The sequence below is a fragment of the Idiotropiscis lumnitzeri genome, chromosome 11 (genome assembly GCF_059441095.1).
Source record: "Idiotropiscis lumnitzeri isolate Australia: NSW breed Sydney's pygmy pipehorse chromosome 11, RoL_Ilum_1.0, whole genome shotgun sequence".
Lineage (NCBI taxonomy): Eukaryota > Metazoa > Chordata > Actinopteri > Syngnathiformes > Syngnathidae > Idiotropiscis > Idiotropiscis lumnitzeri.
This window is the reverse complement of record NC_142401.1, coordinates 7,773,727-7,801,691: the sequence shown is the minus strand read 5'-3', so window position 1 is coordinate 7,801,691 and position 27,965 is coordinate 7,773,727. Positions and strand designations below refer to the sequence as shown.

General features: G+C 40.5%; 2 protein-coding genes and 1 pseudogene across 3 annotated transcripts; all 3 read right to left on the bottom strand.

Annotated features, from left to right (window-relative positions):
* Positions 1 to 1,617: 1,617 nt before the first annotated feature.
* LOC148327161 (leucine-rich repeat neuronal protein 2-like) lies at positions 1,618 to 8,483 on the bottom strand. The gene is made up of 2 exons (XM_088309586.1): positions 8,266 to 8,483; positions 1,618 to 4,886 (listed from the first exon to the last, which is right to left on the bottom strand). Exon 2 carries the CDS (start codon positions 4,532 to 4,534, stop codon positions 2,204 to 2,206), a length of 2,331 nt encoding a protein of 776 aa, XP_088165712.1. The 5' UTR covers positions 4,535 to 4,886; positions 8,266 to 8,483; the 3' UTR covers positions 1,618 to 2,203.
* Positions 8,484 to 13,097: 4,614 nt separating this feature from the next.
* On the bottom strand, positions 13,098 to 21,028 carry LOC148327160 (sodium- and chloride-dependent neutral and basic amino acid transporter B(0+)-like; annotated as a pseudogene). The gene is made up of 14 exons (XR_015845797.1): positions 20,966 to 21,028; positions 20,273 to 20,537; positions 20,038 to 20,169; positions 19,143 to 19,298; positions 17,945 to 18,065; positions 17,729 to 17,861; positions 16,967 to 17,107; positions 16,641 to 16,776; positions 15,813 to 15,902; positions 15,603 to 15,725; positions 15,398 to 15,507; positions 15,187 to 15,326; positions 14,596 to 14,701; positions 13,098 to 13,803 (listed from the first exon to the last, which is right to left on the bottom strand). The product of XR_015845797.1 is annotated as a sodium- and chloride-dependent neutral and basic amino acid transporter B(0+)-like (transcript).
* Positions 21,029 to 22,615: 1,587 nt separating this feature from the next.
* Positions 22,616 to 27,906, bottom strand: slc6a14 (solute carrier family 6 member 14). Its single transcript, XM_088308892.1, is given in 16 exon segments — positions 22,616 to 22,768; positions 22,875 to 22,993; positions 22,996 to 23,041; positions 23,518 to 23,627; positions 23,701 to 23,800; positions 23,873 to 23,991; positions 24,687 to 24,812; positions 24,896 to 24,988; positions 25,236 to 25,374; positions 25,444 to 25,584; positions 25,973 to 26,105; positions 26,182 to 26,296; positions 26,389 to 26,550; positions 27,170 to 27,301; positions 27,382 to 27,520; positions 27,776 to 27,906. Coding segments are annotated over 16 exon segments (1,893 nt in total). The 5' UTR covers positions 27,842 to 27,906.
* Positions 27,907 to 27,965: the final 59 nt, after the last annotated feature.

The following is a 27,965-nucleotide window of genomic DNA, read 5'->3' as shown; positions in this document are numbered from 1 at the left end:
TTAGCAGTCACAAGAAAGTCTGTCATATGTTTTAGAAACTAAGAACATGTGATATATACTGTACTATGTACATGTAATCAGGTTTTTATTTTTTATTTTCTTCATAGGTGCACACTGTACGGTACTTCAAACTAAAAATATGATTACGAATGTGGCGACGATGAGAAATCCATTTGTTCCACTTTGAAAAATGTCCCTATATGGAATGATTGTATTCTTTCATGTGTCATTTTGGTTGGTTTACCCAAAAAGAGAACAATTTCCATACTTTTTTGTCTTTGTAATACGAGTGGCCGTTATGGTAATAACCCTGCAGTGTTATTTGTTTAAAACATTTTTTGTCATCTTGTATTAAATAACCTGTCAACGTTGAATCTAGTACAAATCATGTGAATGATGTCATTTGTTAATGCCGAATAGAATTATATTTTTGTAAATGATTGTACACTGTGAGGGAAATGGTATTGAAATAACATCACTTTGTATAATGCTTTTCTTTCAGCATGCCATCTTTTTTTGTTTGAAGTATTTTACCATGCTGGGTTGACTGCACTGCCACAAAACATTTAGACCATTTTTTGACCAAGTTTTCAAACCTCATAATGGCTTTTTTTGTATTTAATTTAGTATTAGGCACTTTATCAGACAATGATGATGTCAAAGTTAACATTGTGTCCTGTATGGCTAAAGGGTATTGCAAATTCCAGCTCTATTGATGCGATTTGTGGAAAAATGTCTGTTTTTAACTACTAATGGATGTCGTAATAGTTTCATATTTTTTATGGATAAGAAGCTGCTATTACAGAATTCCAGCTGACTTTAGCATATAGCATTAACTGCAGTGACTGAAGGGTTTTTGCATTAGCTATGCCAAGAGTATGATTTTGCATCTCTACTTGCTTGTTACAGTATTGAATGTTGTTGATTTATAAATACAACTGAAAAAAAACTTATATGATATACATTTGTAGTAGGTCTGTGTATATATGGTATTGTGTTGCCTTAATTGGAGAAAATGTACTGTATAATGTTCTGTGTGAATAAATAAATACAAAGTAACCAGTAACTGCTGATGTGGACCTGTACCTTTACCCATGTTTTATTTGAAATAGTGATATGATGCTTCCAAAATATGGAATAGTACGCTAGTCTTAAATGAAATCACGGAGACCTGGGCATGATGTCGCACTCTTTAGACTTTTGAATATTTATTGGATTCAATACGTCGTATATAAACAAAATGTGCACCAGATGAAAGACCAAATTCTCAGGAATTTATTTTGTGTTTTACTTCCTTATGGTGCTGTTTTTTGGGTGTTGTTTGTTGGTGTTGTTTTTGGGGTGTTGTTTTTATGGTGTTGTTTTTTGGGTGTTGTTTTTGAGTGTTGTTTGTCTGTGTTGTTTTTGGGGTGTTGTTTTTGGGTGTTTCTCAGTCTTGTTTTTTGATGATCTCAGCAGTCATTTTTTTTAGTGTTGTTTATTGGTGTTGTTTTTTGGGTGTTGTTTTTTTGGCTGTTGTTTTTGGCTGTTGTTTTTGGGTGTTATGTCTGTGTATACTTATATGAGATTTGATCATAATAGGCTGTATGTGTAAGAAAATAGTGCAACAGCGACATCTAAATTAAAAAGATTTATTTTATAATAGCTCAAAATAGAATTTGACACAATCACTTTGAGAATCATTTTTATGCAGACAGAAGATATTGGATGTTAGGCGAGAAATGCTGTATAAGAACAGTAGTCCAAGATTCTGAGCGCTAAGCATCAATCACTTTGACGGACAAGAACAAAACAAGCAGTCACTTTTTCTTTTTGAATCATTCATCAGACAGTGTTTCTTCTGCTTGGTTACAGTATAGTTCAGTTTGTGAAACATTAAGACAAGAAATGTAACGGACATCCTGGAAACGTTTGTCCCTGGACTGAATCAAGTTTTCTTGATTTTCAGCCCAGCAGCCATAAGCAGTAAATTATATTGGTTTTATGCACTCGCTGTGCACTGTGTGAGTGCCGTAGCTCAGTTTAAATCCACCTGGTTTGGGTTCAGGAATTCTTTACAATCTGTCTCAACACAGAAACAATGTCATTTATACTGTACATAATCTATATAAAATAAGTACAAATCTTTCCTACATCACTGTGACTTTTCACAAAGTGGCATTTAGTACTCGTTTCTGTGTTTGTCATTTATATTTTGATGATCTCAGCAGTCGTGATGGAACAGGAGTTTCTCACTCTGCTTTGGCTGTTTCTTGTTGCTCCCCGTCTTCTGCATGATGATCAGTGCCTTATAACTTTTTATTTCCTGGAAAAGAGCACTCGAGTTCTTTCCGCTGTCCCATCCTTGGCCACCCAGCAGCATCACTATGAGCACAAGGATCATCAGCAGTGTCGCCGCGGTGGACGTCAGCTCCGGGCTGAGCTGCAGGCTGGCCTGAGGCTCTGCCAGTCGCTTCGTTCTGAATGAGATGCACTGAGGTTTCCTAATGGCTTTGCTTCTCTTGCCGGTATGCTTCCCACCTTCACTGGTCCCTAAATGTAAACACACTCTGTAAAATGTCTCTGCCTGCAGGTGGGTCAAGTTGAAACTGTGTGTGCCGGCAAGAATGCGTGTGGTGTATGCGGGTGCGTCGGAGCTCTTAGCTTGCCAGGACAAACGAGTTGAGGGGAAATTGCGCCTATTCTGCCAAGACAATATAGCGTAGTGTTCTCCAGCCTCCATCAACTTTAAACTTGTCTCCGCTCTGAGTAGTGACGGGCCCTTCAGGTTCGAAGCCACCACCCTCCTTCTTGGCTTCTGTCTTCTTTGCACGGCCACAGTTACGCTGCGTGTATCTGCTCCCAGAATATTCTCAGCTATGCAGGTGTACAAGCCGGCCTCTCTAGGGGTGACCATTCTGATTTCCAGCGTTCCCTCAGGCAGGAGCCAGTAGCGTTTGGTGAGGAAATCACCTTGAGCCCGACTGGGGGAGACGCTGGAAGCAGATGAGTAGGCGATTTCTTCAGTGGCGGTGAGAGAAGTGGCTGGTGGTCCCTCAGATGTGTTACTGGAAGCCGGTCCAAGTCTCACCCCTGAGGGAGTCACCCAATAAAGTTGGGGCTGCGGCTCTGCAAGAGCTCGACAGTGCAAAAGAAGCTTGCCTCCTTCTCTGACACCCACGTTGGAGGGAAGAGAGGCAGTGGGGATTGTTGGGAGGCAGGAGGCTGACATCTCCCTGGTTGAAACCTCTCTCACCCTGCGAGCTTTCAGTTCTGGGGGTTCTGAGCACAAGGTTGCCTGGGGTTGAATGAAGCGCGCCACCCGAGATGTTTTCAGATTGCTGGCTGGTGTGTCCCGGCGAGGGTGCGAGGCGTCCTGCGCTGCCCAGTGAAACAGGCAGTCACAGCGTAGTGGGTTGGAATGTAGGCTGACCTCCTGGAGTCTCGGCAGGGAACTCATGGTGTGACGGTGCAGAGTACTGAGACAGTTTGAGTTGAGCATGAGACTCTCAAGCCGGCTCAGCCGCGCGAACGCCTGCGGGTGAATGAAGGACAGTCGTGGGTTGTTGGTGATCTCCAGTTTGGTGAGCTCCGGGAGGTTCTCTAGCGCCGCTCTCTCAATGGACATCAGCTCCTCCATGTTGTTAAGTCCAAGCTCCTTTAAGTGGACCATGTCTCGGAAGTCTCCCGTGTTGATCAGTTTGATTCGGTTTTTGTTCAGGTCGAGAAACTTCAGTCCTTTCACTTTCCGCAGAGCCCGAGAAGGAACCTTGATCAGTAAGTTATCGAAGAAGGAGAGACTTTCTAGACCCTCTAACCCATCCAGAGCATTATCAGCTAAGCCTCTCAAACCCATACCGCCAAGAACAAGACTACGGAGGGATTTCAAGGCTAAGAAGCCTTGCTCAGGCAGGGTCTCTACCGGGTTTCCCCCAAGCATGAGCACTTCCAGGTTCTGCAAAGCCCCAAACCACCTTGGATCGATGGTGCTCAGTCTATTGTTGTTGATGTGCAGACGCAAGAGAGAGTTCAGACCACTGAAGGCGCCAGGTGCAATAGAACACAAGTTATTATGGCTGAGAAAGAGCTCCTGTAAAGCCAACAGTGAGGAGAACGAGGCCTCCGGCAGGTGGCTCAGATGGTTTTCCTCCAGGTGCAGAGACAACAGAGAGGGCAGAGAGAGGTTTTGTGTGATAGCCCTGACACGGCTGAAGTGATTCTGAGAAAGGTCAAGGTCAGTGAGGTTGGGGAGCCCGTGCAGCGCTGCGGCGTCCATTTCCGACAGATTGTTCCCCTGCAGGTGCAAGGTGTGTGTGTCTAAGGGCAGAGGCCGCGGGAGGCCGGTCAGCAGCAGGTCACTGCAGTCCACGGTCTGCGCTTCCCGGTAAACCGAGTCTGGTGAGAACCACGGCTTGATGTGACACACGCACCGTCCCGGGCATGGAACGTGCCATGGCAGAGCTTGAGGCAGCGAGCCCAGCGCTCCGAGCACGCACACACCGACAAACACACACAGGAGACACTGTGATTGTAGAAGCATCAACATTGGCCTCATAATCCTTACGGAGTTCACAGGTGCCGCTTGGAGGAGCTTTTAAGATCTTGTTGAGAAGATGTGCGCAAGTCAACTGTCGGCGTGCGTGTGCAGATGGCAGACGATGTTACAATCACCCTCGGAGGTATGAAATTCTCATGCGAACAGAAAAGGATTATCATATCGACGCCTAACGACAGTTGCGTCACACGTATGGAAATATTGAAATGTGCGTCTGGCGGCAAAAGCTACAGTGTGTCTCTTTAGGAACAATTTGGATTGCAGCGGTAGAACATGATGACGGTCTTTTTCTTGTCACGCCATCAATCTCACATCCTGGCGGCAGGCGGACGACTCCTGGCTCATAAGCTCACTGCTCCATCAAGCATACGCGCACACACACACACACACACGCACGCACACAACAGGAGAAATTGAGAATTAGAGTGCGAATGGGAAAACTGGAAATAAGTGAAGCTTAGTGTCCCTATAATTCACATTGTGGTCTTGTGAGCAGTCCCCAAAAAAACATACAATTTATTTGTCAATTTTACGTGTTAGGTATTTATCTTATTTATCTTCTGTTATGAATTAAAAATAAACAGCCTTAAATTTGCTTTACTCTACTTAAGCTACTGTGCTTGTGCTGTTTGTTGAACATTCATGCTATTTTGACAAAGTGGAATTCAACGATGGCTAAGTAGCAGTAAAATTGTTATAAGCATGGCTATTTGTAAAAAAAAAAAAAAAAAAAAATCTATGCGAGGTCTAGTGCATTGTTGCCATGGAAACAAATCTCTTCTTGCTGTGGTTCACTCTTCCTTTACTTGTAATTTGTTTTGGACCAATCTGTGCACCAGTTGATAAGAACCACACTAACTGCAGAGGGATCGAACGTCTCGACTCCATCTACGAAGCGTCTGCTCAATATTTTCTCCCTTTTCATTCCAATTGTGCATGCTGAGAGAGAAGCAGTTACAATCATGAGCGTGAAACAAAAAGGAAAAAAAAGAAATCCTATGCAGTACTTCAACTCGCTCTTATTGTGTATTTGCAGCGACGGCAGTCATAATCAATAAACAAAAGGCGGACTTTGAGTATGAATGAAGAGGAATTATCGAGGAAGTCATAATGTGACCGTCAACATATTGGTAGAAAAACTATTCTGTGTATCAAGTTAGGTGGACCGGAGCTCCTGTTTGAGCGCTTTAGCCGCAACTACCCCAAAATATTGTGCATGACTTCCTCTGCTTAGAGCGAGTCATGGCTAGTGATGTATTGCTGTCAGTAAATGAAAATTGTTGACTCATTTGACGCCTGAATATCCACGCAGCATTAGAACGAAAGAGGCCGGTGTAAAAAAAACAAAAAAAAAAAAACGTTTAGCCACATTTGAACACTTATGTTAAACATTTTTCCAATGGAACAAAAGCACTAACAAATGTTTTTTTTTTTTTAGTGTAATGAATCAGAATCTGTTGATCTTGAGCTTATCTGCATTTTTACTTCCCTAAAATGTGACAAACTCTTAATGTTGCACTTTCCTCTTTTACATTTTGACTTTTTATATTTTTCTTGGATTCATTTAAGAATCTACACCGAACTGTTTGCGGCAGTTTCCATGTTTTTAATATTTGTCATTCCAAACTGCGATTTTTGGTGTCCGTTACAACTTAATAGAAAAGTTTCAGCCCTGGTAGACTAGTTCCACAAAAAATGTATTTCAAACCCAAATTACAAACTGTGAGATTTCACTTTCAATGCAAGCCAGGCAATCAAAAAAAAAAAAAAAGCACGTGATCCTGCAGCACTTGACTTGTTTAGTGCGCCATAATAATGCGTACGCTTCCAATGCTCCGAGCATCTGACAGTTCCTGACTGAAAAGCAAATGGACTACTCACTCCATCTGGCTCCGTGTGTACGTGGCAGAAAAAGCTGCAAATTCGTGATAGACTCTTCATAGTTTGGATTTAAAATAGATATGAAAATATTCAAATGAATTCATCAGGTTCCTCTAATTTCACAACTGCATTGCTCTTAGGGAGCATACATGGCGATGGCTGCAATTTATTAAACCGCATTAGTGTCTTTGTTTTAGACTTGAGTAGAGTAGACTAGACTCTTGTGCGGAATGATGTAAAAAAAAATAAAAAATAATAATAATCTGAGAGTCATGAAGTCTCCAACTTTCTTTGCACAAGAGCGTCTACTGAGATGAAAAATAGCAGCGACTACATTCATTGGATGAGATGAGCTATGCAAAGTTGAGCATTGTACGACGGGTGCGTTTGAGTCAACATCATTTCGGAGCAGATCTTTTCCTCCCGGGGTTCTTCAATCTTCCATCAGACATTCGCTTTCATCTCCACGCTCTCATCTTTCCGCATGCAACCTGCTCAATAATGCATGTGTCATTTAATTTTGATGACCCCAGTTTTGGTCGTTTGCTCTCAAACGTCAACAATGTCAGTTTCAGGAACGTAGCGCAGTGAGCCGAAGCATGCCTAAGAAGGTTTTTGTAATTCATACTGCTCGGAAGAGGATTTTCAAATATATAACTGTGCTTTTTCCACCTCAGCATTTCACTCTGCTTGGCTTTTTTTTTTTTTTTTTTTGCTTTTTCCTCAATTTATCCATCAAAGTTGACCGTGGGACTTCTTAATCGCAACACTTTTAATTCGTATGTACTCGGCAGCCGCACCATTAGGTACGCCTGCACAACCTAGTGAGATCCAGTTCAGAAACAATATATATATATATATATATATAAAAAAAAATGATGCCTTATTCTGAGAGGTGATTTTATAATTTTTTGCTATACCAAACAAACATTTGAAAATAAATCGACATCTGAACAAATTGAGCAATTTTGTGTTTGATACAATTTAGTGCTCTTTGATTTATTTTTAGAACCATTTTTTTTTTTTTTTATAATTAAGCCCAGATACATCACTTTGTCTTTCGATATATGATTTTATCCATGCTGATGCAAAGTGCGTATATTTACCCAAAAAAAATTCTCCAGAAAAGATATTTGAGCCTTGAGTCAAGCTGATGTGCCGCTCATGCATTTTGCAGAATCACCTCTTTACGAACAAGGATTTCTCTGTTCCCTGTACACTTGGGGAACTCAATCCTACAAGAAATCACTGTTTAGTCGTAAAACCTTTTTTGATTGGTCCGAATCCTTCTCAATTGTACATCCTGCACTCGCGTTTCAACAGCTTGGCAATGGTCACATAAAGCACATCCACGTTCACCTGTTAGCAATATTTTGGAGCTCTTTCCTCTGATTGGAACACGAGTGATTTCACCACTCTGCAAGGCTTTCATCAAAAATCTGCTTTCATTAGGATATTAATAAAAATAACATGCTCACCTGAGAGCAAACTCAAGAAAGACCTTTAAGCCTTTTTTTTTAAATTTTTTTTTTAAAAAAGCAGCTAGAGGTGACAAACGACTGCCTGTATGCCGAATGTAAATCCATTTGCGCGTACTCAGAGGATTACGTGCAGGAGTGCGGGATGCTTTGACAGAGATGGAGGACCTGGATGCAGATGGCAAAAATAAAATGACGGACGAGACGCATGATAATGCCGGCTGTTGCCGCTCATGCAACAAACTTAACACGTATTTCCACTTACCAGCAAGCCTCTTCATTTATAAACCGCTCACACAGAACGAGCAATGCATGCATCCGCGGCTGCATGTGTACATGTCTGCGTTCTCAACACATTTCAGGTTTTCTTACCGGAGCTGGAAGGTTCACTTCATCGCTTCTCGCGCCGAGGAGGTTATTTCTCGTCTGCCTCTCAGCCGCACAATTAAGATTCTTGAAATATCACGTCTCTGCTGCACTGGAGCTGGATGGAGAGAACATTGGTGGAGTCTCTCTCTCTCTCGCTCGCTCGCTCGCTCGCTCTCTTGGCTCTGCAGCAGAGCTTGTTTCTCTCATCCTGCCTCCCCTCTTCCATCGCCTGCCTTACTCGCTTTTTCTCTTTTCCTGTCACATGCTGATGGAAAAATACTTGCAGTCGGGTACCATGTGTGGATGACAGGTTGTTTCTGTGTCGAATGCATGCATCTGGTTTAATAAAAAAAAAAAACACCCCAAAAAATGTTTATTTAATCTTTTTTATCAAATATATTTCCAACCATGTCAATATTCGGATGAATGTTTTGTGCCACCCATAAAAGTGAAGTAAAAAAATATGTCATATTTCATCGTCATCAGTTCTGTGACTGTTTTTAGTGTATTTAATGTGTAATGTATTTTTTTTTTGTTGTCGATGTGCGAGCAATCGTCATTATTTTTATCATATTTTTTCATGGACGCAATTATTATTAATAAAAACTCCACAAGTTACAACCTCTAAAAATGTAATCATGATCTCACAAAAAAAAAAGAGATTATATTTTTCAATTTTATCACATGAAATGTGATACATACTATTGAGTGATACCCGCATTGTTGTCAAAAAAATAAATAAATAAAAAAAAAAAACAGACTTTACCAATTTTCCTCTGCAAAATAGCAGCTGGTGGATGCATTTTGTAACAGTAATTAAAAAAGTATGCCTGCAGATGTTTCGACAGAATTACCCCAGTGAGCACATTTTGGGAAACACTAAAGTTCAAATCATGCCATCATAAAAAGGAAAATGGAAAGAAGCAATGGCTCTACAGCAGGGTTCCCTAAATAGTTCTCATTGGGGGACGCATTTGTCAAGGTTGCCAAGTCGCGGTCTAAATTGTAAGCGAGTTTTTTTTTTATTCGTCTCCATTGGACTGGTAAAGAGAAAATTTGAGCCTTGTGCTGCAAATGACACTTCACTGTGACACTTGTAAATTTTCACATAAACGAATCAATAATGTAATGAATCCCAACAGAATATTGTTGATCCCCTCTTGGCTCCATGCTGAAGTGTGTTTTTCCTAATATACAAATGCCCTTTTTTTTGTCTTTGCTCTCAATGACGAGTAATTTTCACATTGTTGAAAGAGGGCAGATGCTGGCACCAAACACTAAAACATCACAAAAAGCAGAGAATGCAGCCTCATCATTGGTGTATTTAAAGTTATGTCAAGAAATAAATCATTTAAAATAATAATTATAATTTATTTATAATAATAATTATGTATATTTATATATTTAAATATGTATATATTTAAATATTTATATATCCAAAGACAATTTAAAACTTGTCTCAATACGCTATTTTTATTATAATAGAGTATTATAATATTCTGCGGTACGTTAAATTCAACATTTTCTTTCTGTGTGTATCTTTGGAGACAAGTGAAAGCTTGCATTTCATTTGTAATCAATTTAAACAATGTTTCCCTTTTTTATCGACGTCAATTCAGACATTCTTAACTAAAATCTTGTCAGACACAACCATTTCATAAAATAATTAATAAAGCTTCCACAAGCAATAAAGAGCCCATTTCCCTTTAATTCGTTGTTGCGGTAAACTGATAAACAAAATGAAATGAATATTTCATTTGATGTATGTGATAAACATTATCAAACGTGTTCAGCCTGTTTGAAATGATGTGGATCGCAACAAGAGTCCAATGCTGCGAAAACTGCTTGCGGCCATACATTTTTTATTCAGCACTTAGAGTGCTAATTAAATGATGAAGAAGAGAAATACAGCTTTTGGACTGCTAACAAAAACACAACGCTTCTTTCGCTCATGTGATCTATCGCAGGTATTGTCCATATTGTAATATCCCCTCAGCATGTATGGTTGGTTTTGATGATAGTTCCGTTTTAAGGGCTTAGCCAGCAGTGTGTTTGTTTCTTTATGTGCTCGGATTTGATTGTGTTTTATTAAATGTGATTCACCTGTTCTTTTTTTTTTTAATTATATATAATAACTCGGCTATTTTTCTTCAAGTTCCCTTTTACAGGCATTAACAAGTGCACGCGTAATGATTATGAGAGTGTGTGTGTCTGTAGCACCTGAGTGGATGGGATAACACAATTGCTCAAAAAGGAGGCAGAACAAAAACAAATTCAAGAGGCCCAACAGGTGAATCAAATGAGGTTGAGGTATAAAACATTTTTGCACTTTAGCGCCGAGCATTCCGTTCATAGTTTTTGTTTGTCTATTGTGTGTGTGTGTGTGCATGCGCCAAAGTCCAGCTCGCTTCTCCAATCCGTCTCCCTTCATTTTCTGGATTCACAACACAGCCAGCACACACAAAAAAAAAACCTTGCACACACCCACATGTCCTGCTGACTGAAAGGCAGCAAGGATAAGTGGTCGCATGCTGAAAGGAAGCGAAAGAGAGGAGTCTCCATAGCAACACCGAGGGGTTGTTGTGCTTTTATCGTTATGTTTTACTTTCAAATCTGACATGCCGAATTGGCCTCAGCTTTCTTTTTAAGTCTTGGTGTGTTTTAATTTCCATCTCCCCAAAAAGAACTCATGGGTCACTTCATTAGGTACAGCTGCACAGATGCCATCCAATGCTGTTGATGAGTTCATGTTCATGTGTTAAATGCAGGCCCTTTTTCTCTTCCCCACAACTTTCCAGCTGTCCTCTGTTGTTTGCACTCCACCGGATACCAATGCTATCACTGCTTTCCGGCTACGATACGACGCTGTCAACAGTAAGCAGAACTGATATCTCAATGTAGTTCACATCATAGCAGGGGATTTGAATCATGCTGAATTAAAGTCAGCACTCTCCAAATTACATCAGCATGTATAATGTGCAACGGGGGAGAAGATACACGGTGGCTACAAAGCTTTGACATTAGCACTGCAGTCGGACCATATATCTCGGTTATCAGCATTCGTATGTTCTGCTCGGGAAAATGGAAAAAAAAAAATAGAAATCGGAGATCCAGCCCTCTTTTCACTTGAGTACCTGATCCGGAGCGTGAACACCAAAGCCATCATCAAAAAGGCTCAGGGACGACTGTATTATATCACACTCAAACTGATTGTGAGCATCCAAACGCCCTGAATCTGCGAGTGGTTCTCCAGAAGGACGACGGCAGAGACAGGAGGAGGGCGCTCCCTGTGGGGGGCGGCACGGCTCATTGGTAGCTTGGTCGTTTAAGGTAATCGTTGTATTTGACTTTGATTGGTTGCATTGGTTACATTTCAACAACGACGTGACGTCATCTTTCGTAGCCTCAATTAAAAGAGATCCATACGGGTTGTCTGAATTATCAAAAATATTTCTACCTCCTCCCCCCTTGCTCCTCTCACAATCTGAGGAGAGTCACCCACATTCGGGACCATAATTAACGTCCGTAAACGTGACGTCGTTTTTTTTTACGGCATACAGTATGCATGATCTTGCAAGAAAGCCAACTTAATAGATGTTATCCAAATGTAAGAGTGTTCTCACATTGTGAAAGGAACGCACGTGTGCACGCTTTCCAAGTGCGAGCTGATTGTGTTACAGTAAATGTAAGTCGTTTTATTTATTTATTTTTCCCCCCCCCATTGCCAGAGCTCTTCATATCCACTGAGGTGGCCCTTCTCGTACAGGACTTCATGTCTGGGCTCAAGGACAACCCACCCACCCACAGCCACATCAGTAACGTACTGCGTGTGCTTACGTGGGGGGTGCACATGAGCAGGAGATTGGGAATTTGTTGCCATGGTGACCAGGCTTGCAGTATCTAATAACAACAGGATGTTAAGAAGCCTGCAGTTTGTGGGAAGGCTGGCGGGTGGAACGGGGGAGCAGCAGAGGCAACACACAAGTAAAAAAGGTCCTAATCTTCTCATCTTTATGGAATAGTGACATCATCGATACAAATCCCCCCCAAAATACACTTCAACACGTTTACCCTTGAATTATTCCCCCCCACCCCCAACGAATGAGCAGATGATCGTCGCTAAATGACTTTATGCTCTAGTTCTGCTAAAACGGGTAATGTTCATTAAGCGATCATTTCCGAGCCCCATTTCACGGCACGTTTTAAGTGTGTCTGTTGCGTGGGTGGTGGCAACAGGTCTATGTTTATCTGCAGGTTCTCTGTGCGTGGTTGCCATGGTGAATGTGACAGGGAGAGTTTGCTAAGTGCTTCAGTAAGTCGAGGATAATTATTGCAGCAGAAAATGGGGATAAATGTGCTGCTTTTATGACACCGGCAAGGTTATTCTGGCAAGGCTGTGACTTTATATGTCTTTGCGTGTCAAGGGGTGGTTAATAAATGGAAAATATTGCAGAAATTGATTTTTATTTTTATTTGATTTCACAGCAAGGTATCTGATGTAATGATGATACAACAACGGTATATATAGGAATGAGTATGAGCTGCAGTCTTGAAACTCTTAAGTCATTTGCTTGTTTTATGCTCATGTCACTCATTCCGCTGCCATTTTTGGAGTCAGTGACAGGCAGAGAACTGCTAGAGGGGGCTGAGGATTTTTTTTTTCATGTGGAGAAATGTTCATCTCTTCACTGCACTTTAAGGGGAAAAAAATTGGAGACTTCAAATTCCTCATTATAAATCCTGTAAAACGGTTTATATTAGTGGTAGACCGATTATCGGGGCCGATATTTGGCATTTTGCCGATTATCGGCATCTGCCTTTTTTTTACTTTCAAGGCTGGTTTATTTTTCTCTTTCTCTCTCCCTGTTGTGCTGGTGACCCTGCCTGCAGAAGCAGATTGGCCCGATCACAGCAACGTCTGATTGGATCCTTGTAGCAGCCAATCAGCAGTAAGTTGCATGTTTGCTTTTTCACTGAGCCTGGGAGCTCCGTGAACTTTTTGTCAAACTTTTAAAACTAATTTGTCTATTTTCTAAAAGATCTAAAAAATCTTTAACCTGTTGCAAATCACTAACGTTTAATAAATATATCCTTAAAGGGATTTAAATTAAATAAAGTTTTGGAGTGTTTATTTTTCAAACTTTTTGACACCATTTTACCCCTTTTTTTCAACACATGAATATCGGCTCCAAATATCGGTTATCGGCCTCCATGGCCATGAATAATCGGTATCGGTATCGGCCCTGAAAAAAAGCATATCGGTCTATCACTAATTTATAAAATGTATTCAAAAACAAATGAATGGTTTGATCAAACTTTTATTTCACCCCACTAACTTGTGCTGCTCATCAAGTTCAAATAACATAAATATTGCATTCCACATGGTCACTCTTCACTGAACGCTGGCATCGACATTTGTTCATGATCTTCTGCTTTTTGTTCTCTGCTTTTCCGGCATCGCTCCTCCGAGTTGCGCTCTCCTCGATGGATATCCAGAAAAGGGTGCCAATCTTCCGAAGGGGTGCACACTGACTTCAGCCGCTGCAAGGTAAAGTTAGTGCTAAGAATAGAGGTCACAACTTTTAGGTTGCCATTTAGTGAGAAATGTGTCCAAAAACACCTCCCAAAGGCCGTATGTGTGCGTGTGTGTGGGTGTGTGTGTGTGTGTGTGTGACCAGGTGTGCAGATCAGCAAACGCTGCCTGGTTCAATGAAGACATGGCAGTCACTCTTTTGTATGTTTTGATCGACTAAACCAAGTGTAGCGCTCGACAATTCGCCAAGGCAAGGGGTACAACTAAAATAAGCGACTTTCAACGTTTCCCTGTCAGGGGTCGTCACGGCGAGTCACTCGCATGATGTGTTTGGTTCAGTTTTTCTGCCGGATGCCCTTCCTGACGCAATTCAGGTGTGTGACATTTTCGACGGCACAAAGGAACCTGAAATGGATCTTATTCTGATGTATGGGAGGGTTTTGGCGGCTCAGCGTTACCATTTATTAAATATTACAAGGCTGTATTGATTTCAGCACTCAAAAATTGGGCACCTTGCCCGCATGCCTGGACACTCTCGCTGGCTGTTTTACTTTTATTTTCTTGATTTATTTTCAAGCGGTGAACATGTGTTTATTTGTGTATGACATGCAGAATATTAAAATGTCACGGACAGCACTTCCTACAGTTACGGAGCAAAAATCTCTTTTTGTCGAATTTGTTAAATTTGTCAGTATGATTTAAAATGAGCAGTTTGCCACCACAAAAAGCCAAACAAAATATGCATTTAATGCATTTCTTTCATGAAATCATTTCGGAAAGGAAATTGAGGTTGTATTCACCAACAGGATACACGGGCTGATAATGAACCAACATGCTCGCCACCACAGCCAGAACCAGAAGCTCTTTTTCCCGAGCATCATCTCAATGTCCTCAATTAATCGGTTTCTGAAAATTATTTTCATTTGCTGAACGGGTATTGTTTGGCTGGAAATGACGGAAGAAATTGGCAAAGGCTTGTAAGACAATGTGCATTTGCTGTCTTCTTTTTTTTTTTTACATTTTCATTTGTTCCTTGTCTAAAATTATTCATAGCCTCTCTAAATTCAGGCATATCCAATGTTCTTACTGTATAATGCTCTGGATTATGTTTGAAGGTAACATGAGCCTTTAGAACGGTTGAAAAGCTTCCGTTTCCTCGAAAACATCCGGGATATGAATAATTTTCAAAACGTGCAAAACATTGGAATCAGTAATATCTCAATACAAACATTTTTTGTGTCATTTCCAGACAGAATATTGAAAAAAAAAATCTCTAACACAAAGATGAATTTGGGTTTTATGGGCTTTCTTAGTAATGAAATGTGTTTCGACAATTTAATTCTTTGCAATGGAATTTTGTTGAATACAAATATGTAGCTGACACCATGAACACATGCAAACTCAATAAACGTTCATCAAAGTCCATTTTACCATATAAGTAGCAGAAGCCAATGATCTCCATCAGGGCCAAAACAATCAGTACCCAGGTCGCCACGAATGCATCCATTAGAGTCACCCAATAAATTCCAGCCTATTACACAAACACACAATGCGCCTGAATGTTGTAATAACACCTGTATTAGCGCTTATTCACACACCCACCTTTGCGACTAATGGGAGGCCTAATAAGAAGGTGATAATGGAACAACCGACACTTATATAGCCCCGTTTGCATTTAGGGAAAGTGTCACTGATGCAGGTGCAGACCACCTCTGGTGAAAGACCACATCATGGCGAGAAGGCTTCACGGTCAATTTGCTATTAATTAGGCGTGACGACGTCGCGGGGAAATGAATGATGACCTTACCTAAAAATGTGAACTCCGAGTCGAGGCCAACAATGAATATCATGAAGAAGAGGATCGACCAAAGGGTGGGAATGGGAAGCTTGGTCAGGGCTTCTGCGTATACAATAAATGCCAAGCCGAATCCTGCGTAAAGTTAGATGATTGCGTAAGACAATGCACGGCATAGACTATTTTTGACATCTCGAATGAGCGCTTTAGTAAATGTCTGACCGTCTTTCACCACTTCTCCAATTGGAACTTGGTAGATGTAGGCCATGTGACCCAAAATGGAAAAGATGGCGAAGCCTGCTAAAATACTTGCTGGAATAGGATTGAAATGGTCAAATTGAACACACAAATTTACATGTGCCACATTTGTAGCAAATTTAACTTTTATGTAAATTTGCTGAATTTGACCAGTCATAAAATTTCCCGTACAAATCTTAGGGATTTAGTCCTTCTGCTCCTCTTTGGTTTCCTACATTAATTCATTACGCATCCATCTATTTGTATCGTGCTAACGACTAGTCAATGTGCCTTTTCCACAAATGAACATAATTATAAAAATTTATAACCTTAAAGGGAAACTCAACCCCAAAAATATTCTAGCAATAAAATGTTCTCTGTACCTTCACTAGTTTTCACATGGCATTCTGGTTAATATTGCTTTTGTGGAATATGAGTTAAGCAGCAAAATCCACACGTTTTTAGCCATCTCAGGGGGCGGCCATTTTGTCGACTGAAAGTGACAATCACAGTTGCTCAGATCTCAGTTAACGACCAATCACAGTTGACCTGTTTTCTGAAGTTGAGCCGTGATTGGTCGTTACCTGAGCTCTGAGCAACTGTGATGTCATCTTCGGTCGACAGAAGTGAAAAAATGGCCGCTCCCTGAGATGGCTATTTGCTATCATGCTAAACTCATATTCAACAAACTCGTAAAGGTGCATGTAACATATTTTTGTAAAGAAGATTTTGGGGTTGACTTCCCCATTAATGACCATATTTTATCCCCAGAAGTCAAATAACCAACGTGTGTGTGTGTGCGTGTTGCCCTACCATGGTTGACGAAGCATATGGCCACTGAGTCGATGAACACGTTGTTGTGGAACTTGCCATAAGAAGCAAGAGTCACAAGTCCCCCGCAAGCAATCCCGAGCGAAAACGCATTCTGAGTTGCAGCGTCTTTCCACACCTAAAAACACACACGTTTGTTTTAGCATCAACATGGGCACCGTGTTCTGTGGCATTTTTTCTATTTTTGTGATTAACCACCGGAGAAGTAAAAATTCCAATTGAGCGTGAGGCATTAGATCCTTGTTTTCCTTTAGTGACCTCATTCTGCTAACTATGCAAATTCACACTGATGCTTCATGGCGTCTTACCTCTGCTTCTGTCAAGTTTGTGAGGTTGGATTTAACCCCAATGTAGAAGTCTATCCCATCTCTGGCTCCCTCGAGTGTCGTGCCTCTGATCAGCAGTATCACAAGCACCACATACGGGAGCAAAGAGGTGAAATACATGACCTGTAGAGACACGGGGTACATTTGAACGTCAAAAGTCAAATTCAGGGGTGGCTAATTAGGCTCAGCAAGGCATTCTGTGCTGGCCTAAACATTAACAGAAGCGCTGACCCACATAATCTAAATCAGGGGTGGGCAAACTTTTGGATTGGCGGGTCACATTGGGTTCTAAAATTTGACAGAGGGGCCGGACTGGGAGCAGATGGATGGAGTGTTTTGGTCACCTCACATCATCGGAGAAAAATATATATTTAATTTTAAATATCTCTTTGACACACCAGAGTATTTAGAAAATAAAACATGAACAAGATTTATTCATTTAATTTTTTTCAAGTTCGACGGGCCGGATTAAAATGTTGAACGGGCCGCATGTGGCCCCCGAGCCGCATTTTGCCCACACTTGATCTAAATGATCAGATTTGTTCCATGAAATAATTTTGACGTATTCTCAACAATTTATTCTCTTGATTTCTCTTAGTTGTGCTGCTTCCATGAAGAAGCAGTAGGGCTGGCTAAATATTTACTTCGTTCATGTCTTGTGGGTTTGATTGTTTTTTTGTTTTGTTTTTTTCAATTTCTTGTCTCATGTTGTGACTGTCAAAGTAAAATCTGACATTGACCTACTTTTCCCGAAGACTTGATCCCTTTGAAGAGGGCTGCAGCAGCAAGGATGGCGCTCAGCAGTAAACAGAGAGCCAAGTGCCAAACGACCGGCCGCGTCTCCTCGATATTACTGGACCTTTTTAGTGCCACGCGACTGGGAAAGCGGGTGAGGCAACTCTCATTTACAGAGACAAGTACAACGCGGGAAAATGTGTTTGAAGTCGTCAGCAACCTTACTTCCAGTACTGCTCACTGGGGCTCTCCGCTGGAAGTTTGATCTTGTCAGATGAAGCACAAGTTCTGTTGCCCTCAGTCCGGCTGGCTACGAAAGCACCACTTCGATTGCAATATACTAGAGAGAAATAGATAATGAGTGTATTGCTTTTCCCTCCAGGAAGCATTGACGAAAACAGTGTGCAGCCGCTGCAAAGCAATCGCAAATAACAGTGAAGAGAATTGAATGGAAGTTGGCTCGAGTAGATGAAACCTTGGATATAAATGAACCCCCAGTCGACGTTTGTTCACAGTTCTATTTTGACAAAGCTTTTGCAATGATTAGAAATAGAGTGGAAATTCTGAAGTTAAACAAGTCGATGGCGACCAATCAGAATAACACTTGATGACGTCATCGTATCGGCGGCGTCCACGTGAAAATGTACAAGCACGTCTGACCATGAAGTTGGAGGAGCTGCCAGCCATATGTGCGTCCACAAAATCAGCCATTCCTGCCTGCTTTCACGGTTGCTCGGAAACTAATGTAGGTGCTCAGCACCTTGCGCTGCTCCAGCTACGAGCTGCAGCTGAATAGCTCATGCGTTCACTTGGCGGATCAGGATATTATGGAAGGGTATTGCATTCGCTTGAAAAAAAATAAAATAAATAAAAATAAATATATATATATATATATATGTATATATATATATATACACATATATATATATATATATTATTATTTTTTGGGGGAGCTTTGTTTGTTTTCTTGAAAAAAAAATGTTTTTTTTATTATTGTTTTTTTGGGGGGGCTTAGTTTTTTTCTGTTTTATATCATAATTTTCTTTCCATTTTTTAAATCTTTTTTTGTTTTTCAGAATATTTTGTTTCCATTTTTTTCTGTATTTAAGTTTTTTTCCCTTTTTTTTACATTTTTCTCTTTTTCTAAATAATTTTTTTCTTCTTCAGATTTTTTTCCCTCAGATTTTTGGTAAAAGAAATGATGACGGAAAAAAAGAAAAAAATATTTCATAAAACCGAATATTCTTTTTTTCGGGGGGAAAAATATCAGAATTTATTTTCAAGTAAAAAGAGCTATTCAAGATTTCAAAAGACTCTTCTGTACCAGGATTATAGGTTGACAAGGTTAAAGTAAATTTGCAAAGTTTTGCAATAAAATATTTTTCTTTTCGACTTGAGCCATTGTCATTGGCAGTTTTGAAAGGTGTGTCGCTGCAGTTTGTATCGCTCCAACTTTAGCACGTGGACCATGGCAGAGGCGACTGCAAAGAGGCAAACAGGTAGAACAAGCCATAGGATACGATGACGTTGTAGTATAATGACGAAAGGCTGGTTAGAAAGATCATCCCAAAGCCGACACCTGCGGAGAGGTCAGAATGCTCAAGATGCATCGTTACCGGACCAAATGCTAACTGAATCATCAACGATGATGACAATTACTTCCTCTTTATTTATAAGTTACCGTATTTTCTGGACTATATGCCACTACTTTTTTCCTAGATTTTGAACCATGCGGCTAATGCGACGGTGCGGCTTTTCTGTGGATTTTTCTTTTACCGGTAGGTGCTCTATAATAATAATAATAATAATAATAATAATAATAATAATAATAATAATAATGATAATAATAATAATAATAATAATAATAATAAATAATAAATAATAATAATAATAAAAAAATAATCAGAATAAAATAATCAGAATAAAATAATCAGAATAAAATAATAATCAGAAAATACGCTAAATAAATCTCTTTTTTTTTTCTCTTGGGTCTGTTTTGTTTTAATTAGCAAAGTTGTTGCCATGTTAAAAGGCAACTGTTTTAACAATATCTTTATGTACCTTTGTGTGCATTCACAATACAAAATTGTTCTAATTAAACTATGAAATTTTTTTTTTCAACATAGAAAACTGCGGCTTATAGCTTGTATGTTTTTTTTAATTTTTATTCAACTTTTTTTTTTTAAGGAGTTGCTGCGGTTTATAAACGGGTGCACCTTATAGTCCGGAAAATACAGTAATATTATACAGTAAGAGGAATGACCTATCAACCCACTATTTTTATCCAGGTGTCAAAAGTATTTGAGTGTTCGGCTCACCCTGAAGTAGTGGCACGGCTCTCCATACGTTGACTGGGCCTTGACTGGAGAACTGACCGATGGCACTTTCCAGGAAGTAAAGCGGAATCCCGAACAAAATCAACATCGTCAAATAGGCAATGACAAAGCTACCTGCTCAAAGGAAATAAACAAACATCACCCGTACATTTCTACCCCTCACACATCAATGTCATTGAAAGGATTTTTGATGTGGATTTTTTTTTTTTTTGTTTACCCCCGCCGTGTTTGTAGGTTAAATACGGAAATCTCCATATATTTCCAAGACCAATAGCGTAACCAGTCAAAGAGAGCATGTATTCGGTCTTGTTGGTCCAATTGCCACGCTCTGGATTCTCATCACAAGCGTCAACCACAGGAGGATCCTGCACAGAGATGTTATTCAAGGAACGTTCCACATCACATCGATCTGGCTGGCTGTCAAGCAGCCCGTCAAAGCCCGGGAGGCGTTTACTTATCAGGACTAACTTGCAAACTGCACTCTAAATTTTAGAGTCGTAATCAGTCATAAGCATGCAACTGATTTTGGACACCCTTGTTCTAGAACCTCTTGCCGCTCTTCACTTGAATGCAATTTATGTTTGAGAATTATTTTCCGGAATTGAGGCAAAACTACTTCAGTTTCCTCATTCTGCGGCGTAATTGTCACCTCTATTGGACCCGGAAGTGACGTCACGAACCCGGAAGTGACTTCACGAACCCGGAAGTGACGTCACGAACTCGGAAGTGACGTCACGGAACCGGTGGTGACGTCACGAACCCGGAAGTGACGTCACGAACCCGGAGGTGACGGCACGAACCGGAAGTGACGTCACGGACCGGGAGTGACGTATTTCGACCCGAAGTGACGTCACAAACCCGGAAGAGACGTCACGAACCCGGAAGTGAACCGGAAGTGACGTATTCCGACCCGAGGTGACGTCACGGACCCCGGAAGTGACGTCACAAGCCGGAAGCGAACCGGAAGTGACATATTTCGACCGGAAGTGACGTCGCGACCCGGAAGGGACGTCACGTACCCGGAAGTGACGTATTTCGACCGGAAGTGACGTCACGAACCCGGAAGTGACGTAATTTCATTTTATTTTAATTTCATTCTGAATCATTCATTGTCATTCAGTATCATTCAAAATCATTCATTTTCATTCAGTATCATTCACAGTTCTTCAATGTTATTCAGTTTCATTCAAAATGATTTAATTTAATTCATAATCATTCAATGACATTCATTATTATTCACAATTATTATTCAGTATCATTCAGAGTTGTTCAATGTTATTCAGTTCCAGTTAAAATTATTTAGTCATTCAGTTTTCATATCCTTCACTTTGATTTAATATCATTCAACTTTATTCACTTTGATTTTAATATCATTCAATTTTATTAATTATGATTCAAAATCTTTCACTTTCATTCACTATGATTCAAATTCATTCAACCTCATTCACTATTTCAGTGTCATTTAGGTTTTTTCAAAAACATTCAATGTCATTCAGTATCATTCAGTTGTTCAATGTTATTCACATCCGTTTAAAAATATTTAAAGTCATTCAGTATTCATATTATTCCTTTTGATTTAATATCGTTTAACTTAATTTACTTTGATTTAATATCATTCAATTTTATTCACTCTGATTCAAATTCATTCGATTTCATTCTCTATGATTCAGAATCTTTCAATTTCATTCATTATTTCAGAGTCATTCAATATTATTCAAAAACATTCAGTCTCATTCAAAATCTTTCCACAAAAAAAATTCCAGCCTTTCCGCCTTCACACGCAATTTCTTCAGGAATTGCACTTTCTAGTTACAATTATTATTATTATTATTTAATTTAGGAAAAGGTGAAATACATAAATATACAGAAATATCAGCAGCAACAGAAACTCCAACCGAAAACATTTCTAACGTTTTCCTTGTTTCTAATTGAGTAATTATTGTAAAAGAGTAGACACCAGTCTAGACATAAGTCATCAGAGCTAATTATCTTGTCCTTGAAAAACATAATTCACACCCACTTATTTGTTGAGCCCCTTCCCTCCTTTCATAAATTCTGGGGCAAGCCGCCATTACTCAATGAACTACAGTTTTTTTTTTTTATTTCCTCACAAGTACGAAATGAACGTCTATTTCCCGAGGCTACTCTTATTTAATTTTACGGAAACGGTGGCAAGGAAATGAATTGGGAAATACATTTAGTGATGCGCTCATTAGCCCACTCATAGGCTGTTACATTTTGCCTGTGTATCCTGGAGGCGTTAGATGCAGTTTACTAATTCGCCACTAGATGTCAGTGGAGCCCAGCCATGGTCACACACTTGCTGGTTCAGAACGCTGTAATGCCTGCGAAACCATACACAGACAATACATGCGATTTCTACATATACACGACAGAATGATGGCCCACTCGTTTGAAATCAGAAGTCACTTATTTAAAAAAAAGCGGTTTGATAACAAAAAATAAGCTGAAAATCGCCAGTTATTAAAAACGAAGCTAATTTGCAAAATTGAAATTGTTTGGAAAGAAGTAGCCGCACATGATTTTCAGCTCAGAACCCCTAGCTGGATATGATGTTTACACTTGTTTCCGGTCTGGTGAGGTGACTCGGGTTCTTCCTGCTCCTGCAATGTTCTTCTGTGTACCGCTCGCCACGATGGACGTCTAGATAGGGATGCCAATGTTCCGAGGCAGAGCACAGTGACGTCACACGCTGTGAAAAGTCAGACAGCAGGATAATGGATGCTGTTTGTATCTGGCATTCGTAAGAAGAATATCAAAAAACACACAAACACCCAGACGCATTTATTTACACACACCTCCCATGGTGTCCCCCGTGCTCTTATCAGCTTATAAAACGCAATGAGTGGAATCCAAAGAAGGATAAATGCTTCAATGCACCATCCCAGGGACAGAGCCCAAGCTGGGTACTGGACTTTTCCATGGTGGGGGGGATAAAAGTCATCAGAGACCAGATCAGGATCACCTGAAAAATGAAGAAAATTTGAGTAAAGTGACGGAGATCTGTGAAGTGAGCGCTCGGAGGCATTATCATTCCACATGATCACAGATGTCCAAGTGTAATAAATATCAATATTGATTTCAGAGGGTTTCATATTTATTATGGCATCCACCATGTAAGTCCGCATGGCTCAAAATCAGTCTGCCTGCACTCAGAGAAAATCCACCAAAATCACGTTACATTACCTGCGGTTCCAGAAAGTTTAGTTTTGATGTTTTCTGAAAAGGTCAAATGAGATCTCATCTTGTCATCTCATTAATATGATTATGCCCCTCCCAGGCATCTCCACTTACGAAATAATCACCACCTGATATAAAATCAATTTTATCTCCTCATTTGTGTTGAAGGATAACTAGGGAACGGATCACACCACTTGTGTGTGTCAACTCTCAAAATTCTTTTGAAGCCCTAAAAATGAGGTGTGTTCATCGTACACTTACCACTATGATACTGGGACTGATGAAGAACCAACATGCTCTCCACCAGAACCAATAACCACAACTCTTTTTCCCAAGCATCATCTCAGCATCCATAATAAAACAGTTTCCCCCTAAAGAAGCAAAATCAAGAAAAAGGCCATATTCATACGCTTCTCTTCTATTTGTTTTATTTGTCATCGTTACCATATATGTAGATGAACCCGATGATCTCCAAGAGAGCCAAAATGAGCATGACCCAACTTGCAACAAACTGGTCAACAAGAGTCACCCAATATATTCCGGCCTGGATACAAATTGAGAAATGGAGAAATGGTAACACTTACACAACGACAGAAATGTGTTCAGATGACGTTACCTGTGTGGCGCAAGGTAGACCAAGGAGGTAGATAAATACACTGATGAAAATCGTCAACATGGCATGCTTGGAAGTGAAGGCGGTAGGGAACGAGTCGATCAGGCATGTGGTGATCACCTCTGAGGTGAAGAAAAAAGAGATTAGGATTGATGGGTAGATGGACTCATTTGTTACAATCGATCAATTTTCGCAAAAATAACTTCAATTTAATTTAGTTGCTGTAGTACTGCATTATACGAAGCACTACGACTGAACGATTTATCGTTTTGGGCCCGAAATCTCAGAAGCTGCGTTTTTTTTTTTTTTTTTAAGAGCTCTTGTTCCCCATGCTCACAGTTCACACTAACTTTTAACAGAAGTCTGGCTAGAACCGCGTTAGAACGGAAAGCCAGCAGCTATAAACAGAATTGCTGTATTTCAATCATTACGTATCGAGACATAAAATAAGATGACGACTACATGACCAATTTAGCAGATGCGCTCAGACCGGAAACGGCTGAGGTCAAACGTACATTAAATATTCATTATCTCATTTATAATATTTACACTATTTTGCACCACAGACCACAGAGTATAATAATCTGTCTAAAAATAAAATATTTTAATCCATTTAGTTTTACGAAGAGAAAATTATTTTATTAACATATAATCTGACATTTGTGTACAAAGAACATGTAAACATTTTGGGGTTTAAAAGAGACATTTTTCTATACACATTTTCTCATAAATACAACAAAATTATTTTTTTTCCCTAAAATCATTCAGCCCTGCTGAGCGTTTTTAGCCCCTCTCATCCAGCACAGTCACGCCTCACCTACTGCTCCAAACTGGGAGTCGAGACCAACAATCAGCAGCATGAAAAAGAATAAAAAGGACCAGAGAGGAGAAACAGGCACCTTAGACAAAGCGTCTGGGTATGCAATGAAGGCCAAGCCAAAACCTGCGTGACAAAAACACAAAAATTTAACAGTCAACCCGACAATAAAAGCCACACACTAAGAGAAGTCCTTACGTGTGACTCACCTTCCTTCACCACCTCTCCAACGGGCATTTTGTAAACATGTGCCATGTGGCCCAAAATGGAAAATATGGCAAAACCAGCCAGCACACTGGTGCCTCGCAAAGAAAGAAAACAGACAGATTCAAGATGGTGGAAACTAATGTTCTCTGTAATCATCGATTTACAGATATTATTGAAATTTGCAGTCGTGTCGCACTTTACTGTAACATTACATGGCGCTCGAAACCAAACTAAACATTTGTTACCGCATTTGAAATAGTTTGATGCAGGTGTACCTAATGAAGTGTCCAACCAGTTAACATTTAACAAAACAAACAAAAAAAAAGTTCATCATGCTCCTACCAGCATTAGTGAGTGTCACAGTTAAGGAATCCTTCAACGTGTTGTTGTGGAATTTACTGTAGGATGCGAGTGTTATGACTCCTCCCCAACCAATAGACAGAGAGAAGAAGTTCTGAGTCGCAGCGTCGTCTTTCCACACCTAAAAAAAAAACATTGGAATGCTTGAAATGACACGGATTTACAAACAATCAATCAATTGGGATCATACTTGTGCCTCAGCCAGCTTGGTCAACTTGGACTGGGAGCCGATGTAGAACTCTATCCCATCTCTGGCTCCCTCTAGTGTCACTCCCCGGATCAGCGGAATCACAAGCGCCACATATGGGAACGTAGCAGTGAAATACACGACCTATAGGAGGGAAAAGGTAACACTCAAAAATGATTATTAGCACATTTTATATTAGCAAGAACTTTGTTAACATTGTTAACTCGGTTCATGGAGGTGCCTTTTAATCAGGTGTGGGTAAACTACGGCCCGGGGGCCAATTGCGGCCCAATAAACGTTTTAATCCGGCCCGCCGAATTTGAAAAAAATTAAATGAATAAACCTTGTTAATGTTTCATTTTCTAAATATTGTGGGTTTTCAATGACATTGTTGGAATGCTTTTGTTCACTTTTATTTAAAATTACATTAATTTTTCTTCTCCCCTCAGTCAAATTTTAGAACCCATTGTGGCCCGCCAATCAAAAAGTTTGCCCACCTCTGCTTTAAAAAGCTCCACAACAACTGACTTACTTTGCCTGATGACTTGATGCCTCTGATGAGTGCGGCACCAACAAGGATGGAGCTCAGCAGCAAACACAGAGCCAAGTGCCAAACCACTGGACCCGTCTCGTCGATGCTACCGGCTCTCTGCAGAGCCACGAGACTGAAGAAGAGGAGGCAATATTTGCAAGCATATACACCGATGTGCGCTATCATGGGTGGAGATGGCACACACTTACTCCCAGTACTGCTCACTGGGGCTCTGCACTGGCACCAAGATCCGGTCGGATGAGGCACAAGTCATGTTTCTCTGACTCCAATTGGCCACTATCGCACCACTTATATTGCAATACACTAGAGAGAGGACACTTAATGAATAAATGTCTTGCGAATAATTGATGACTATTGAGATTTATTTCACATCTTTTTTTTTTTTTTAAACGCACCTCTAGGAGAGTCGCTGCAGTTGCTGTTGGTCCAACTGAAGCAGTGGGACCAGGGCAGAGGAGACTGGAAGGAGGCAAACAAGTAGTGCAGGCTGTAGGCCATGATGGCATTGTAGTAGATGGACAAGAACAGGGTCACAATCACCATGGCAACGCCAACCCCTGAACACAATAGTTGCGCGGTTTGATTTCATGTCGTCACTTTTGTGTTTCTTCTCCTGAAGCAACAATTTCCTGTTGGCCTGCTGCTAAAATATTCCCTTGAAGTCAAATTCTGTACATGAATAATTCATTACGAAAAACAGACTTCATAAATTCGCTTTGGAAAACAGGAAACAAAATGCTTTGTATCATACATAAAAACAGACAATGGCGTCAAAACCTATTGAGAGTTTTGGTTTTATTTTCATGGCGGGTGCTTTCTGTTTTAATTTGACATAAAATCTGCTTCAACGTCATTGGCTGAGACACGGAGCTCGCTTTTCGCAGACAAGCCCCTGTCCGCTCGGCGTAAGAATTTATAGCTTCCTTTTTTTGTTGCTGGGATTTCCTACTCAATGGATTGTCCACAACCAGTCCTCTCGATTGCACCAGAGATGACTATAGTTTATTACGAACCCCAATTTGCCGCTTTATTTGAAAGTTAATAAATGGCGCACATTTTCAGTTTTGCTGCACTCAAGTCCTTGAAAAACAAACAACCGGGAGTCATAAAAACAAGCTTCACTCACCACTAACATTTGTTAATCTTCAATCGCACGTGATGGCCTGCAGATCTTACCCTGTAGGATCGGCACCGCTCAACACGCATGAATTGGGCCTTGGCTGCAGAATTGTCCCATTGTACTCTCCAAGAAGTAAAGAGGAATTCCAGCGAGTAGCAACATCACAAAATAAGGTATAAGAAAGGCTCCTGCTCAAAGATACGAGGCGGATCAAGCATTTGTGTCCCATGTATATTGCAACAGATGTCATCAGATACGATACACCTACCCCCTCCATTCTTGTACGCCAAGTATGGAAATCTCCAGATATTCCCGAGGCCGACAGCATAGCCGATTGTGGAAAGGATGTACTCCTTCTTATTAGCCCAGTTCCCTCGACCAGAAGTCTTACCGCCCTCGTCCACATTCTGTTTCATCCACACACACATGCACAATGTGTCGCTATCTGCTCGCCAACACCATCGCAGCTTGTTTGGCATTAAAACGGAACATAATCATTTTTCACTCAATAGCATCCAATGCAATGTCAATTTTTTTTAAATTAAATTTTGCAAATTTGCGCTTGCCAGAGATGCTACACAACATGGCACAAAACTGTGTAGGAATTCGTGGTTAAGCTTGCTGTTTGCTGCTGCTGCTGCAAGGTCCGAGTTAACGAGTACCTGGTCGACAACGGCGGGGTTTGACAAAACAAATTCCTTCCAGTTGTTCCAGTGGTATTCCCTCATGTCCCCTCACTTTTTTCTTCAACTCTTCTTTGGAGAACATTCTCAGGTAGATCTCTTAAAGGCTCGGTCAGGTTGAGAAGTGCAAGCCCCTCCACCAATCACGAGCACTCACCTGATCACCCTT